The sequence below is a fragment of the Hyla sarda genome, chromosome 1, assembly GCF_029499605.1.
Source record: "Hyla sarda isolate aHylSar1 chromosome 1, aHylSar1.hap1, whole genome shotgun sequence".
In the NCBI taxonomy this organism is placed as follows: Eukaryota; Metazoa; Chordata; class Amphibia; order Anura; family Hylidae; genus Hyla; species Hyla sarda.
In genome coordinates this window covers 398,681,810-398,699,473 of record NC_079189.1, presented here as the reverse complement: position 1 = coordinate 398,699,473, position 17,664 = coordinate 398,681,810, and the positions used below count along the sequence as shown (strand labels likewise).

Here is a 17,664-nt window from a genome sequence, read left to right as displayed (position 1 = left end):
GGCAAGCAGAATGACTTCAAAGTGAAAAAGGAATAAGTCACACTCACCCGACTGTAGTGAAGTTTAAATTCATAGCTTTATTCAAAGTGTGTCCAGATGTACAATATTGCAGATGTGGGGAGGGAGAGGAGACACTCTCGGACACGGGGGTCTACCACAAAAAGCTACTAGTTTCACGTCATGGAGACGCTTCTTCCGGTATACCTGGGCAGGAAGAAGCGTCTCCATGACGTGAAACTAGTAGCCTTCTGTGGTATACCCCCGTGTCTGAGAATGTCTCCTCTCCCTTCCCGCATGTGCAACATTGTGCATCTGCACGCATGCTTCGAATTAAGCAATTAATGTAAACTTCACTACAGTCGGGTGAGTGTCATTTTTCACTTTAAAGTGATTATATTTTCAGGTAACTTTCATGATAAGCTCTTAAAGGGGGTATCCAGCATAAGGTGATTTTAGTGCGTACCTGCAAAGCAGTAATGGACATGCTTAGGAAGGATCTGCGCTTGTCTTGGGCTGAACGGCTATGTTTTGAAATTACCAGAACACTGTGTCTAGCTTTCTGTGAACTTGTATTTCCTGTTTTCAGTTTTCTTGTTTGCCTACAAATCCCATGATTCCATTTTCCTCCTTCTCACACATCAGCTACCCCACCCTTTGAAACATAAATGAGCTGCAGACCTGTGGTCTTCAATCAGGATGCCTACAGCTGTTGCATTAGTTGCAGACAGGCTCCCTGTCATCAGCTGACTAGTGAGTCAGGTCTCTACCGCATTGCAAGCTGGGAAAAATCCGAGACAGCAGTCATTTTGTATGCTGTTAAAAATAAATATTGGGGTGAAAATCACATAAGAATTGTGAGAAAACCGTCGCACACAGGCAAAGACACTATATTATGAACTACACTAACTTTACAGCCCCTGTAGCATAGTCAAATAAAAAAAAATTCCCGGAATACCCCTTTAAGTGTGTATACATGAGGAGAAACAATGTTTCTGGTCATTATGTGTCTTATATATGGCAATATTTACCAGTGTCACATAGTACATAGTTACATAGTTGGTATGGTTGATAAAAGACACATTTCCATTAAGTTCAACCAAGGAATTGAAGCTTTGAATTTAATTTTAACCCCTTACTGATTAAGAAAAGTTACATTTTTCCTCCATTATCCTTCGAATTGCCATAACTATTTAATATACAGAGGTATATGAGGGCTTTTGTTTGCAGGACTATTGTACATCCTTCTTTTCACAGTAAAATATACTGAAGAAGAAAAAAAATACTTGTGAATTAAAACAAACATTTTCTTTAATTTGTGGGGGTTTTGTGTCATTCACTTTGATTCTTCAGGCTGGTACAATTACAATGATACCCAGTATATATAGTTTTCTCTATACTTTACTACTTAAACTGCCATATTCTGACCCCTATAACCATAACTCACCCCTATAGCTGCATATAACTGGCTGTATTAGTAGAGTCTATAAAAGACCCAGAGGCCTTCAGAAAACTTTTGGCGCCCATGATAAGCAATCAGCTCCCGGCAATTGCATTTTGGTGTAGTCAATCTGAACCCTGCAGCACCTGTCAAATCACCCTCTGCATGCAGAAAATTCTATTGATTATGACATCTAAAGGGGTAAACCGAAGTCTGATCCTGGCAGTTGCCGGCAAGTTTGTGCTATATATATATATATATATATATAGTGAGAAGGTGAAAGGTATGGTGGTGGTTGATGGGCAATATGTATCACCAAGGCTCCTGGCCTTGGTGAAGTAAGAGCCGGTATTTATTCAGTGTATGTGCTGTGATGCAGACTGACACTATGGCCGTAGTATGGCTGGAAGGCCAATCCAGGATGGCTCTTACTGGGAATGACCAAGTGCAAGGTGAGGATCATTCCCCACAATCAAGGCCGCCTTTTGTTTGCCTTAAAGGCAGCCTGTTTCACCAGCTGAGTGGGATTTTGCTAGTTGCAGTTCACACTGCCAGAGAGAGCTGAAAGTGGAGTTCTTCCCTGTGTTTGCTCCAAGGTTGGAAGCTGGTGAACAGTCTGCCTGGAGGCCTGGAAAAGACTTGCTTGATGCCGCATGGCATGGACTCAGGTGTGAACAAAACGCCTAAGGAATACAGGTGTACTTTTGTTACGGTTTCCTCTGTTCTGCATTTAAAGACTGTTTGCTGTGTGCCGAGTGTGAATAAAACATTGAACTTTGATTTGAAAAGTACTGTTTACTTATCTCTATACTACAACCGCACCTATCTGCAAGAGCGAGTCAGTCATCACAATATATATATATATATATATATATATATATATATATATATATACCGTATTTATCGGGGTATACCACGCACAGGCCTATAACATGCACCCTCATTTTACCAAGGATATTTGGGTAAAAAACAGTTTTTTACCCAAATATCCATGGTAAAATGAGGGTGCGTGTGTGCGTGTGAATACCCCGATACACCCCCAGGAAAGGCAGGGGGAGAGAGGCCGTCGCTGCCCGCTTCTCTCCTCCTGCCTTTCCTGGGGTCTAGAGCCCTGCTGCCGGCCCTTCTCTCCCCCTGGCTATCGGCGCCGCTGCTCGTTCTCTCCCCCTGACTATCGGTGCCGGCGCCCCATTGCCGACGCCGATAGCCAGGGGGAGAGAAGCGGCGCCGACAGCCAGGGGGAGAGAAGTGGCAGCGGCACCCATTGCCAGTGCCGCTGCCCTGTTGCCTCCCCCCATCCCCGGTGGCATAATTACCTGTTGCCGGGGTCGGGTCCGCGCTGCTTCAGGCCTCCGGCGTGCGTCACCTGCGTCGTTGCTATGCAATGCACGGCGCGGTGCACTGACGTCATGCGCCGCGCCATGCAGCGCATAGCAACAACGCAGGGGACGCACGCCGGAGGCCTGAAGCAGCGCGGACCCGACCCCGGCAACAGGTAATTATGCCACCGGGGATGGGGGGAGGCAATGGGTGCCGCTGCCCCTTCTCTCCCCCTGGCTCTCGGCGCCGCTTCTCTCCCCCTGACTATCGGCGCCGGCAATGGGGTGGCGGCACCGATAGTCAGGGGGACAGAACGGGCAGCGGCGCCGATAGCCAGGGGGAGAGAAGGGCCGGCAGCAGGGCTCTAGACCACAGGAAAGGCAGGGGGAGAGAAGCCGGCAGCGATGGCCTCTCTCCCCCTGCCTTTCCTGGGGGTGTATCGGCGTATAACACGCACATAGATTTTAGGCAAAAAATTTTAGCCTAAAAAGTGTGTGTTATACGCCGATAAATATGGTATATATATATGTATATATATATATATATATATATATATATATATATGTATATATATAGCCAGCACCTTCTGCATATGAAGCAGGTTCAGCTATTGAGCCTCCATATGCAGTGACCACCCAGGAATCCTAATGGGCAGTTACTAAGGGGTTAAGCTTTCCAAATGCATTTTAAAATCTGTCTTTCTTGTATTTGTATTATCCCATGTAATTGAATTTTTAAGTCATCTAAGTAGTTAATGTTATCTCTATAGGAGGAGGGTGAAAAACCAGTGTAGAGCAGTGCAGAGTAAGAAAAGATTGAGTCAAGACCTCCACTGTGTGACAGGCTCAAGACCAAGTTGCCAGAATCAGTGTAGTAAGAGCCACTTCACTCTTCAATAGGTCCACTTTACACTTAGGGGACAACAGAAGGGTCTAATGGGCCCCATAGTAACCACGGATAAAGGAGTGAAGATCCTTTGCTGCCCCTGTCCACTTAAGTCCACCCTGGCGGTGAGCACTCAATTTGGATGCTTAAGTCCTATAAAGCCCTGTATTGCATATGTGGTTCCTGAATTGAACTGTCTGTATAACCTTTCTGCAATTGTTGAAATAAAATTCAAGTGGTCACCTTAACCTGGCATTGGAGGTATTCTTTACCCGGCTCTTGACAACGGCAACCAATTCATCTTGGAGTGTGGTAGGTTAACACTCCTGGTGTCACTAACATTCACCTCAGCCTACCACATGTGCATGATACACTTGAATCCACTTCTGCACGTGAAATCGTGCACAAGCATTCTAGACCCGAGAATTTCCTGCAGTTATGACTTTAAGCATGAGAAAATCCTCCCTGTGGCCACTAGATGTCCCTCAAATAACATGTTCCCTGTATTAAACAATTCTATCACTTTATATTTCTAATACAACTCAAGATCCGCTTTATTAAAACTTAGTACAACACCCAATATGACTAATAAATACATAAGATTATTATTATTTGCACAACATTCTATATATTATATAATTAATTAATAGAAATTGCATAATTTTCAAATTATTAGACAAAAAATCTCCGGACAAAGTGCTTTATCCATGAAACACATGTCAGGTTGTGCGGGGTTTCTCCAAATGGTCACGAGCGGGATGTCTGTCACAGGTTATGGCCCTTTTGATTCTATGTGATTACAATGACTGCTTGTTATTTGTGATACCAATGCACTTTGCATTATATGCTGACAGATGTACCTCATGAGCCAAGTGCAATATAACAACCTGTGCAATATATATATATATATATATATATATATATATATATATATATATATATATATATATTATATATATTACATTTAGCTTTGTGATCTAATCCTGGGCTCTCTTACCTGGCCCTATACTAACAGAGACTTATTTACATATGGTGCACTTCCAGTTTTGGGGTTATATGCATTTTATGGGTTAAATTATCTTTTCCTTGTCTTGTATTTTGTGATAGTTTTAATAAAAATTCTAAATTTGTATACTTTGGTGGGTATTAGTAGCAAAATGTACTTTGAACACTGTTTATGTGGCTATAGTCACAAAGGTTACTGCTCTGTCTAGTCTGTCTCTTCACAGCTAAGGTCTATCTCTCTGAAGTGTATTACGTTATATGGCAAAGTTTCCACCTTAAATTTTTGTGCAAAAATGCTCAATTAAACACCAAATCTGTTGCACAGCGATACCTGATTGCACTGGAAGACTAGCTGTGCTACAGTCATGGCCGTAAATGTTGGCACCCCTGAAATTTTTCTTTCTCACAGAAAGGGATTGCAGTAACACATGTTTTGCTATACACATGTTTATTCCCTTTGTGTGTATTGGAACTAAACCAAAAAAGAGAGGAAAAAAAGCAAATTGGACATAATGTCACACCTAACTCCAAAAATGGTCTGGACAAAATTATTGGCACACTTAAAGGGGTACTCCGGTGCTTACACATCTTATCCCCTATCCAAAGGATAGGGGATAAGATGGCTGATCGCGGGAGTCCCGCAGCTGGGGACCCCCGGGATCATGCACACGGCACCCCGTTTGTAATCAGTCCCCAGAGCGTGTTCGCTCCGGGACTGATTACGGTCGACCGGCGGCGGCGTGTGACATCACGCCTCCGCCCCTGTGTGACATCACGCTCCGCCCCTCAATGCAAGCCTACGGGAGGGGGCGTGATAGCTATCACGCCCCCTCCCGTAGGCTTGCATTGAGGGGCAGAGCGTGACGTCACACGGGTCCATCCGGATTATCCTGTGTTGACACCTTTAATCAATTTTTCTCTTCCGTCCACACCCAGGAAGATTAGCTACAGTGCCATGGGTTGCAACGTCTTGATAATGTTGCACATTGGCCCTCATTTACTATTCTAAACCCGACCTCTTTTGTCGGGTTTTTTTGTCGCATATTTGTCTGCGCCAGTCTGCGACACGATGCAACATTTTTTCCCTACGGACCCGATGTGGATTCTCCCAAACCCGAAAAAGGGGCGTAACCCGACATTTCTGAGCTTTCCCACGTATTTATTAAGGTTTCCAACCCGAATTTGTTGAATTGTTGTGGATTTTTTCCCGAGAGCTCAGAGGAGTTGGAAACCAAAACCAACAAAACCCACGTGCCACAAACAGGATGCGACATAATAATAAATACCAGGGGAAAAAAGCAGTCGGGTAAGAAAGCAAGATAGACTTACAACCCGATTTTCTAAGTAAATGAGGACCATTGTGTACAAAGGCAAATCTAGTTTTCTGGAGATGGACATGTATCCTTGACATACTTATCCAAAATTCATACTTATCCACAATTTTGGTTCTCAAGTCCTTAGACAGTTCTCTTATCCTCTCTCTGTTGTCCATGCTTAGTGTGGCACACACAGACACACAATGCAAAGACTAAGTGAACTTCTCTCCTTTTTATCTGCTTTCAGGTATGATTTTTATATTGCCCACACCTGTTACTTGCCCCAGGTGAGTTTAAAGAAGCATCACATGCTTAAAACAATCTTATCCACAATTTTGAAAATGTCCCAAAAATTTGTCCAGCCCATATTTGGAGTTTGGTTTCACATTATGCCCAATTAGCTTTTTTTCCCCTCCCTTTTTTGGTTTAGTTCCAATACACACAAAGGGAATAAACATGTATACAGGAAAACGTGTTACTGCAATCCTTTTCTGTGAGAAATAATTAATTTTCTAGAAAAATTTCAGGGGTGCCAACCTTCACGGCCATGACTGTATTCCTACAGACCTGCTCTAGCTAGAAACATATTCATCCTTTCTGAATGTGCTCAAAAAAAGTTGTGTTTCAGAATACCCAAGGAAGGGTATGTAAGAGAAGGGATTCTTGCACAGTTCACCATGGACCACCTCCCCGAAGACCGCTGATAGCTTGCTCAGATAAATAGGACGTAAAGCTAGGAGAGTGTTCCAGTCACAAGTCAATTCTAAATCAATTTAACTAAGTTTAACCCTAAGTGGAGTAAAGAACAAGACAGGCTTCGCCAAAGAGGGAACATATATCACCCAGGGTTAACATAGCCTCTGAGTCTAGCACATACAACAAGGGAGAAACAAGTTTAAATATCAGTGGAACTACAAGTTTACCAATTGCTATTGTACTACAAAGTGTATTCCAAGTACTGTATCTCAAATCTGAACCTTTCCAAAGTGTTATTCTTACGTACTTAAATTGCATTTGAAGTAAAATTCAAGTTGTTTTCTATCAATTCTGCCTTTTTGAGTTATTTCCTAGGGCCTTGTGTATGGAGCTTTTTCGAAGTAGTGGTGTCACAAACTTTGACATTTGCGCAACCTAAACGTAAAGGCCTAATATTCATTCTACCTCACCACACATCATTGGACCAGGCCAGATTTCGGCAGTGAGATGACACTGTAAACACTTAAATCCCAAGTCTTGCTGTTAAATTATTTCTCAACCTTTACATGTTTTTAATGTGATTGAAAAGACAGCCACTAGGTGGCTCTGTTCTGTTCCCTGCGTCAAACAGTTCTGGCCAAGTCAAACAGTTGGTTTGGTCTCCTCCCGGCCTGGCGGGAGACCAAACTTAAGCACAGCTCTTGCAGGCTTCAGTGACAGAGCTTTTTAAAGCTCAGAATTTTTTTTAAGGGCAGGAGGGGTGTTAGGAGTAGTTAGGGAATATAATCTTAGTTTAGAAAATATGGTTTGATGACAGATACTCTTTACGTACTGGAATAACCCTTTAACCCCTTCCTACCCCATAACACAAATGTTCATCATAGTGATCCCCACCTGACAAAAACTTAGTTGCCAGTGGGTTTAGAGGTGGCCCAATAGGTCAAGATGGCAGGCGGAGGTAACCAACTTACCTCCATGACACCTATCGCTGTTCTTCTAATAAAGTCTGCCTCAACCAGACTATACTAGTAGAGTGCTGAGATAACTGATCAATGCTATGGTAAAGCATTGCACAGTAAAAGTAATTTAATGCTTGCTTATATTAGTCCTCAATGGGGAAAACTGCAAAATAAATAATAAAGTTTTCAAAAAATATACAAAAGCTCCTCTGCTAATAAATATTTAACCGCCTCCTCTTCTTTTCTCACTTTTCAAATAAAAAAATAAAAAAAAACAACAACAAACATTTGTATCACCATATGCGGAATTGTCTGAACTATTAAAATGGAATGTCTATGATTCCGCTTTGTGAACAGCAGAAAGCCCCCAAAATTGCAGGGTTTTCATAATTTCTCCCCACAAAAAACTATTTTGTTTATTGTGCTGTATATTTTATGGTAAATGTGTCATTACAAAGTACAATCACTGTGGATGGGCAAATAATAGAGTTGCCTCTTAAAAGAAACAAAATATAATAAAAAATTGAATATGGTTAAAACAAGCTGCGCCCTTGAAGGGTTAAGAAGTATGCATCTATGGCAGCATGCACATGAGTGTTTTTTTTATTATTATTTTGTCTTGAAGTGATAAACATAATTTCCAGACAGGCAAATTATATCTGGGAATGATATCTGGGAATCTCAAATTATATCTGGGAATTCCACTTGTACATGGAATGCTATAGCCCACATTCCCCAGGACCATAAAAATACCTAACACCTAAAATAAATACACATATTTAAGTTGGATAAAATACATCCCTGATCATTTTATTAAGGGGTCACCAAAGACAAGTTAGTTAATCAATACCTTTAAATAACTTATTCCATAAGTCCCTTTATTCCATATGTATTAAAACTTAGATCATGTCTAACCAATAGTGTTGCTCACGAATATTCGCAATGCGAATTTTATTCGCGAATTCGTGAATATTCGCGAATATAGCACTGTATATTCGTAATTACGAATATTCCTTTTTTTTTTCTCACAGTACACATCACAGTGATCATCCCTCTCTGCTTCCAGCTTGTGTGGTATAAAGAAGGCTCTAATACTACTACTGTGTAAGACTGGCGTGCGAATTTTTGCACATGCGAATTTTTGCTTATGCTAATTTTTATATATGATAATTTTTGCATACGCAAATTTCCGCATGCGAAAGTCAAAATCGTGCCATTTTTCTCCAGTAGAAGTCTATGGGAGTGAAAAAATGCCAAGAAAAACGATAAGTGGGTGTTTGCTGGGGGTTTATATTCTTTTTTGGACTTTAGCGATCCAAAAGAGTGATGGAGATACCTTTTTTTAATAAAATTCCGTAGGGTACCATAAAAAAAAAGATACAGTAGTAGAGGAAAAAATTGGATCTAACGAAATTAAAAAATTAATAAAAATTTTGTTATAAAAAAATAACTGAATTTTTATTAATTTTTAAAACAGGGATCAATTTATGTGGGCGGGTGGGGACCTAAAAATTTAGCTGACAATAATAAAAATGTAGTGTGTGTGTGTTTTTCACTTTTTTTCTTTATTTTTTATATTTTTTAGGTAGTACTACTACTCCCAGCATGGAACACACTGTTCCATGATGGGAGTAGTAGTACCTGTACTAATAGACAGATTGCCGTTGCGATCCTTCTGTATAATCTATAGATGCGGCCAGCCACTCTTCTATGGTCCCCTGCACTGCCGTATATATAAACATATTCATATTTCCCGCAGAGAGCTGTGATTGGTCAGATGGTTCCAGCCAATCACAGCTCTCTGGGGGAAATATGAATATGTGTATATATATATGTCAGTGCAGGTTACCATAGAAGAGTGGCTGGCCGCATTATACAGGAGGATCACAGTGGGTGTCAGGAGTGACATCCACTGTGATCTTTCCTTAACTGCAGGTACTACTACTCCCAACATGGAACACACACTGCTCCATGCTGGGAGCTGTAGTACCTGCATTAATAGACAGATAACAGCGGGTGTCAGAAGTTACACTCGCTGTGATCTGTCTATTGATGCCGCTACTACAGGTCCCATCATGGAGCAGAGTGTGCTCCATGTTGGGAGCAGTAGTACCTTCAGGTAAGAACAGATCTCAGTGGGTATCACTACTGACACCCGATGTGATCGTCCTGTCTATTGCAGAGATGTGGAGCGGCTTTCTCCTGCGTTTGTATCTCGCCATTATACTCCTGCCAGTGATGTGAATAGAACATGACTCATTCATATTTCCCGCAGAGAGCTGTGATTGGCTGCAAACATCCTGCCAATCACCACTCTGGGCGGAAAATATGTTCTATTCACATCACTGGCCGGAGTACAGAGCAGAGATGCGAGCGCTGTATAAAGCCGCTCCGCATCTCTGCTATATTATGGACGATCGCATTGGGTGTCACCACTGACACCGGGGGGGATATGTCTACTAGTACAGGTACTACTACTCCCATCATGGAACAGTCTGTTCCATGCTGGGAGTAGTAGTACCTAAAAAATTCAAAAAATAGAGAAAAAAAGTTTAACACTTTATTAAAAATTAATACAAATTTAGTTATAAAAAATATAAATTTCATTCAATACATATTTTTTCCATCCCTACTGCATCCTTTTTTTTTTTTTTTTGGTACCCAACAAATTTTGGGTACACAAAAAAACTGCCAAGGTGCAATTTCCACACAAATGAAAAAAACGCCAGAAAAAATGCCAGACGCAGGAAATTGCACTGGCATTTTTTCAGGCGTTTTTTCATGCATTTTTTTCAACCCAAAAAACGCAGGACAAAAAAACAAAGTAGAAACTTACGAACAATACACTGAAATACTTCTGTATTGTTGTGTATTATGATTCTATTGATCTACTATTATACCATACCTTTGGCATGGTGTTAAAAAAAAAGTACTATCATTGAGAGGCCTAGAGGTCCTCACTAGGCCTCTGCCTGCCATGATGATGAAATAGCTCCTACCACCATCAAATGGCCAAAATTGGTATTATTGGCTACCCCGATCCCTGATGACTACTGCTGTATAACATAGCCAGCATTCACTAAATTGGGAGTGGGCTCAACTTGATTTCCTCAGTGCTCCTCCATCATACATGTATGGTGAATGTCACTAAGAAGTTGGAAAAATCCCTGGATCAAAAAATATTTAAAGATTAGTAAAATGCAAACCAATGTATTACAGCTCTGCGTACATTCTGAGTTGTATAGGACAGTAATACAGAACCGATGGTTCTTCTGTACTATTGTGTGCTGCCAATGTTAGATGGTGTCAAAATGTTAGTTTTTTTTTTTTTTTTCAATTCCACAAGCATTGCTTTTAGGAGAGAATATTGGCATACCGCAGTGTCTTACGTTCTAGACACAGGTGTGAGAAAGAACGTCTGCGGCACACGTCAAAGGATCCAACAAAACTTTATTGACAGCTGATGCAGAGCACAGGCAACAATTGTTTCGCTTACAAAAGCTTCTTCACAGCCAGAGGCTGTGAAGAAGCTTTTGTAAGCGAAACAATTGTTGCCTGTGCTCTGCATCAGCTGTCAATAAAATTGTGTTGGATCCTTTGACGTGTGCCGCAGACGTTCTTTCTCACACCTGTGTGATTACCTCTGCTGCTGTTAGTCGGTTTTGAGCACCGCCCAGACCTTCGGAGCGACCACTCGCATATCTGCTGATTCCAACTTCTGACGGGGACTCTGACGGTAGTGCCAGCTAATCCTTTCTACATTTCTTTAGTTCTAGACATGAACCTATTTATTCAAAGCTCATATATTATCAGTTTTGACTTTACTTGACACATAATAATGTGCCTAAATATGTAAAGATATGCAAATGACCTTCACACTTTTTTTTATCTTAAACACAGTATATTAGCAGTTTTACCAGTATTGCTATTGAGTTCCTTCAAACAACACAATGCATTCTGGGACTTTGGTTTTCTTTGTGGTGTCAGCTCTACCATGTAAGTCAAGCTTATTTGTTCCCCTCTACTTGATCTGTATCCTGTTACTAACCATGTTACCATCTTCCTAGGTGTCCTCTCTCAGATATCACTATCATTCTCAGCACCTTCTGTGGTTAAACCTTCACAGTCAATGATGTTGACCTGTAAAGTGACTGGTGTTCTCATTACTGATGGAAGTAAAATTCACGCTGTTAACTTCATAAGACAAGACGCTGGACATAAGTTTGTATTTCTGGCTCACCTTAACTATGCTCAGGGCTCAGCTTACAATCCTTCACTAAGCAGTAGAATTACCTTGTCAAGAGACACAAACAAAAATGAAGTGTATCTACAAGTAAGATCACTGGAGACAGCGGACTCCGCAACATATTTCTGTGCTGGAGAGACCACAATATGTAAAAGGAAGGAAGAGACTGTACAAATCCCACATCTTGTGAAGGCTTCACACCTTATTCTTCATGCCTATTTTATTCACCTGTGGCTTATTCAAGTGTGGTCGTTATTAACCTTACATTATATTCACACGTTACATTCATATTACATTTTTGTAATTTTTTTGCAATTACAGTGGTACTTGAAAGTGTGTGAATTCTCTATTTTATATGTTTGAATATATTTAATCAGATTTGTATAGGGAAAATAGATAAAGAGAATCAAATGACGCAAATAATTAAATATATTACTAATTTATAAAGAATATGTAGGAAATCAGCTCACCAAAGGTTACAGAAGAAATCCCAGTGCACGGAATGCCACTGTGCAGGTGGTCAATCCAAATTAAGAAAGCAGTCCAGAGCTAGCAGGAATAGTGGTATAAAAGCTTCATTTTATTCTAAATGCAGTAAAATCAGCAAAATAGCAAATACAGGAACCAAGTGCAGGAATATAGCTTGACACGTTTTGTGGCAGCCCACTTTATCAAAAGCTTTTGCTATAACAAAACATGTCAAGCTATATTCCTCTCTGGTGACGTCTGGCGTGTCCAACCATCCGGCATCCAAATTTCCAAATTGAGACGCTGGATGAATGTAAACTGTCCCATTCAAATGAATATGATCAGTTGTAGCATCAGTTTCCCTCCGGTGCACGCCGGAGGGAAACTATGCCGGGTGCCAGACATTTGTGAACCCAGCCTAACAAAGTAAAAAAATTCTGATTTTTATTCATTTCATATGCCATAAAAAACTATTAAAAAGCTATAAAAAAGTCACTTCACAACGAAAATGGTAACAATAAAAAGTACAGATCACAACACAAGAAATTAGACCCCATATAGCCCTTTATGTAAAAAAAATAAAACCTATGCATGCCACACTACATTCAAATAGTTTTCTTAAATGAGTATGTAGTGCGCCACGGGTTTAGTGTAAGGTAGATGCGGGGCAAATGTTATGGCCCGAGGGGGAGATGGCATTAACCCCTTCTTTTCTTGACGACAGGGCGTGGTTTATCCTTATAACCACCAGAAGGTAGTACCGCTAATCCTAATTAGGCAGGGGCAATAAAGAGTCCAAGGCCAGGTTAAGGGTAATGATAGCTTTACTGAGGTAAGACAGGTGGTTCAGTCTATACAGTACAGCCAATATCCCAGAGAGGAGGCCAGTGACACAGAGAGACCTCGCAGGCTTGCTGGGACTTGCAGTGGTTAGACAGACTTTAGTGCAGGCTACAGTGTCTAAACAATAGACTTGACTTGACTGACTTGATGACTGACAATTAGATGGCCTCCAATGCTCTGGTCACACACACACTGAGACGACTGCACTGGACCTCAGGAACAAGAGAGAGAGTGCAGCTCCTCCCCTTGTTATAAAGGCGGGCTGTGCAAGGACCCATAGGTCACATGGGAGGTCACCTGGTCACTGGGGTTCTCTGGGTAACAATACAATCATGTGGTACAAAGATTTAAAGGTATATTACACTTATAATACACAACTGCACATAACTTGTAGAAATTATGGGATTTGCAGCAGGAGAGCCCCAAGGACACGCATGGAATCTGCCTGAGAGGGCAGAAATACAGTACAGAGCCACATCCCATACTGGGACATTACAAGTATAGATGCATTGCACAAAAAATGGTGACTTTTTGACCCATTGTGCAATTTTTTTTAACTTTTTACCACCAAAAGACATAAAACCATTGTGGATAAAATGGATGTGCGAATCCTGAAAGCAGCAGGCAGTCACTGGCGAGAATGGTAGCGGGAAGGTGGAGAAAAATGAGCCTCCTATCTAGGTGACAGAAGGTGGGTTGTCTGGAAGGCTAGTCCTGAACTAGACCACTAAAGTTTTCCAAGTTGTCACTTCAGGGTTGGCACTGATGCAGCAACACACTCCTGCTGACAAAGTGGGGAATGTCTACTCCTGTTATAAGTGGAATGGAAGTGTTGGGGAGACAGACAAGAGTTAGAGGATCAAATGAAGGTGGGTGAAAACTGTTCCTCATGTGACCACTAGTGTTGCTCGTGAATATTCGCAATTCGCATATTTGCGAATATTCGCGAATATAGCACTATATATTCATAATTACGAATATTTGTTTATTTATTTTTTTTTTTTTTTCCACAGTACACATCACAGTGATCATCCCTCTCTGCTTCCAGCTTGTGTGGTGTAAAGAAGGCTCTAATACTACTGTGTGATACTGGTGTGCGAATTTTCGCTTATGCAAATTTTTGTATATGCTAATTTCCGCATATGTAAATTTTCGCATACATGAATTTTCGCATATGCGAAAATAAAACGAGAATATTACGAATATGCAAATATTCGCAAATATATTACGAATATTCGTCCATATATTTGCGAATATTCGCGAATTCGAATATGGCCTATGCCGCTCAACACTAGTGACCACCCCACAGAGAAATAATGCAGTGACAATAAAGGGGAGATGTAGCAGATTCACAAAGGGAACGTTCTTAGCTACAATCAACAAGTAGAATGTTTGGTCGGTGGACAGCGAGTGCTGCTGTGCAATTCTATAAACCCAGGCCCTTGCATGTTGTCCTCCTCATGGTACTATTTCACAATTTTGTGTCTACATTGTGGGACAGCAGGTCACCTGTCAACCATCTGACCTAACCAAATGAAAAGTATTGGGAACCTGGTGTGGCACGGATAGGTAAGATGAAGTATATTAGTACAGCAGTGCCACCTAGTGGGAATAGATAAAATAGTGTATTCAAAGAAATACACAGGGCTTAGTGGGATTCACTAAAGGATGACTATGAGACCTTTCTGTTTCTAAAACAAAGGGGTGGGGTGTTAAATGCATTGAGAGAATTGGGAAGTGGGAAGTATTTATTACATACAGTATGCTATTCCTTACTACCTTATATTAATGCATATTTATCAAATTACCTTACAGCTTGAACACTTTATTTCTATCACTAGATGGAACCTGTGCTGCCTGTTTTATCAAGGCTGTCTTATAAGTGCATTATCAATGCCATTACTCATATATACAACATTTTCCCTTTACTTTACCTTTACTCTTGCACTTAGCTGCTTTGTTAGGCTGTGTTCACATGATGCAGTTTAATTGAATTGGCCACCAATAATCTAAACAGGCTCAGAAGGAAATAATTATCAGAATAATCTGTGTATTTTCTGAAGCAATTACCTTGTACTTGGTTAGTGGGTTATAGCTTCAGAAAATACAAAGACTATTCTAGTAATTGTTCAGGCCCATAAGACTAAATGTATTTTCCCCTTCTGAATAGCGGACACACCTATGTGGATGCGTCAACTTCCCCAAAGCGGACAACCAGGCTTATCCGCCGGCCCTACCTGTCTCTCTACTACACTAAAATGAATAAGCCTGCACGTGGAAATAGACTAGCCTGATAAAGCGGTGTTGGGCAGTTGGCAGCCACGTTAGATAGAGGAGAGGGGATGCAGTATGAATGGCATGGTGGGAAAGATGTGGGAGATGTGGGGTAAGGGACGCTGTGTTTTGCTTGCTGTAGTATTCGCGCCAACAACCGGATGAAGGAGAAACACAGAGGTCAACCATGCCCACCCCCACAAAAGTGATTAATGCTGAAGGAGAAGGTGAATATTATTTGAGAAAGTGAAGGTGCAAACATAACAAATCACTACTTTTCCTTTTAACTAAATAAATAATTGATAAGATTGTTGAGTTTTTTTGTTTGTTTGTTTTTCTAAGCCTTATTATAGTGACAAATTATCATTATTATTATTATTATTTTCATAATATTACTTTTTATTGTGTTTTATAGGTAACTACACTCTAGAGTGAGTACACTATTTGGTCATTTACCTCCCTGTGTTAAAGTTCTATTTTATTGCATTTATACTCATTATTTCTGTTAATGAACTCCCTCCATAGTTATTGCATTCTTGCAATGTTCACCCTCACTGTATCCCCACTTATGACTTTATACTATATACTGCCCTCCTCATCCAATGACTCACAAGTGACATCTTTTCTGATTGGAGTCCTCTTTGCCCTTTCTTCTGCTTCTGACATAGATGGCCATGATGACTTCTCCCAACTGTGACTTGTCTCTGCAGAGCATTGTGCTACCATTAGTGTACCATACAGTCATGAAGTCTTAATAAAGACATTTATTATAACCCACAACTATTGCCCCTACTGTAATCCTCTTCACAATAATGCTCCAACAGTACCCCCACTCATTACTAATGCCCTTGTGTCCCTGTGTAATGTCCTCCATACAGTAATAGTGCCCTGCTGTGCCTCTGTATATTTAAAGTGTCCCTATGCCTCCTTATTGTAACAGTTGGCAACTATGAGTGATGGCGGCGGGCTCCCACTTTGGCATTGGGCAGTGTCAGTCTGCTCCCTGTTCTAAGACAAGAGGTCAAAACAGGACCTATCCAATTAGCCAATCACTGGCCGAGACCGGACTCCGCTGCAGTCAGTGATTGGTTGAGTGGACAGGTCTTGTTCTGACTTTTTTTTATACGTATACTACCAGTTTGACTTTACTTCCCACATGATACTGTGCCCAAATATGTAAAAATATGCAAATGACCTTCACACTTTTTTATCTTAAACACAGTATATTAGCAGTTTTACCAGTATTGCTATTGAGTTCCTTCAAACAACACAATGCATTCTGGGACTTTGGTTTTCTTTGTGGTGTCAGCTCTACCATGTAAGTCAAGCTTATTTGTTCCCCTCTACTTGATCTGTATCCTGTTATTAACCATGTTACCATCTTCCTAGGTGTCCTCTCTCAGATATCACTATCATTCTCAGCACCTTCTGTGGTTAAACCTTCACAGTCAATGATGTTGACCTGTAAAGTGACTGGTGTTCTCATTACTGATGGAAGTAAAATTCACGCTGTTAACTTCATAAGACAAGACGCTGGACATAAGTTTGTATTTCTGGCTCACCTTAACCATGCTCAGGGCTCAGCTTACAATCCTTCACTAAGCAGTAGAATTACCTTGTCAAGAGACACAAACAAAAATGAAGTGTATCTACAAGTAAGATCACTGGAGACAGCGGACTCTGCAACATATTTCTGTGCTGCACAACCCACAATATGAGGAAGGAAGGAAGAGACTGTACAAATTCCTGCTTATTCTTCATGCCGCAGATTTTATTCATCTGTGGCTCTAGTGTGCCCTTTGCATTTACAGTGGTTCTTAAACATTTGTGAGCCCTTAAGAACAACTAAAACTAAATCAGATGTTCACAAAAAGGGATACAGACAATCTTCTTGACAAAGCCACAGCTCAGTGGCGAAACATGTTGAGGGGGGCAGTGTTGTGACCTTATCTCTTCAGGGTACTGTAGATGCATAGTGTTAAAGGAGTTGTCTGAGATAGATCAAAAAACAAACAAACAATAAAACAGGTTAAAGGGATACTTCGCCCCTAGACATCTTATCCCCTATCCAAGGGATAGGGGATAAGATGTCTGATCGTTGGGCTCCCGACGCTGGGGACCCCTGCGAGCTCCCTGCGGCACCCTGCGTTTGTTTATAGCATCGGGTGCTGCTCCGGAAGCTCGTGACATCATGATCACGCCCAGCTCATGATG

The 17,664-nt window shown here is 41.0% G+C and overlaps 2 gene segments (V, D, J or C); both read left to right on the top strand.

The window, feature by feature from the left end:
• Positions 1-11,567: 11,567 nt before the first annotated feature.
• LOC130363990 (Ig heavy chain V region 1B43-like) lies at positions 11,568-15,880 on the top strand. The segment is given in 3 exon segments: positions 11,568-11,615; positions 11,687-12,108; positions 15,866-15,880. Coding segments are annotated over 3 exon segments (483 nt in total).
• Positions 15,881-16,715: 835 nt separating this feature from the next.
• LOC130363837 (Ig heavy chain V region 1B43-like) lies at positions 16,716-17,168 on the top strand. The segment is given in 2 exon segments: positions 16,716-16,768; positions 16,840-17,168. Coding segments are annotated over 2 exon segments (375 nt in total).
• Positions 17,169-17,664: the final 496 nt, after the last annotated feature.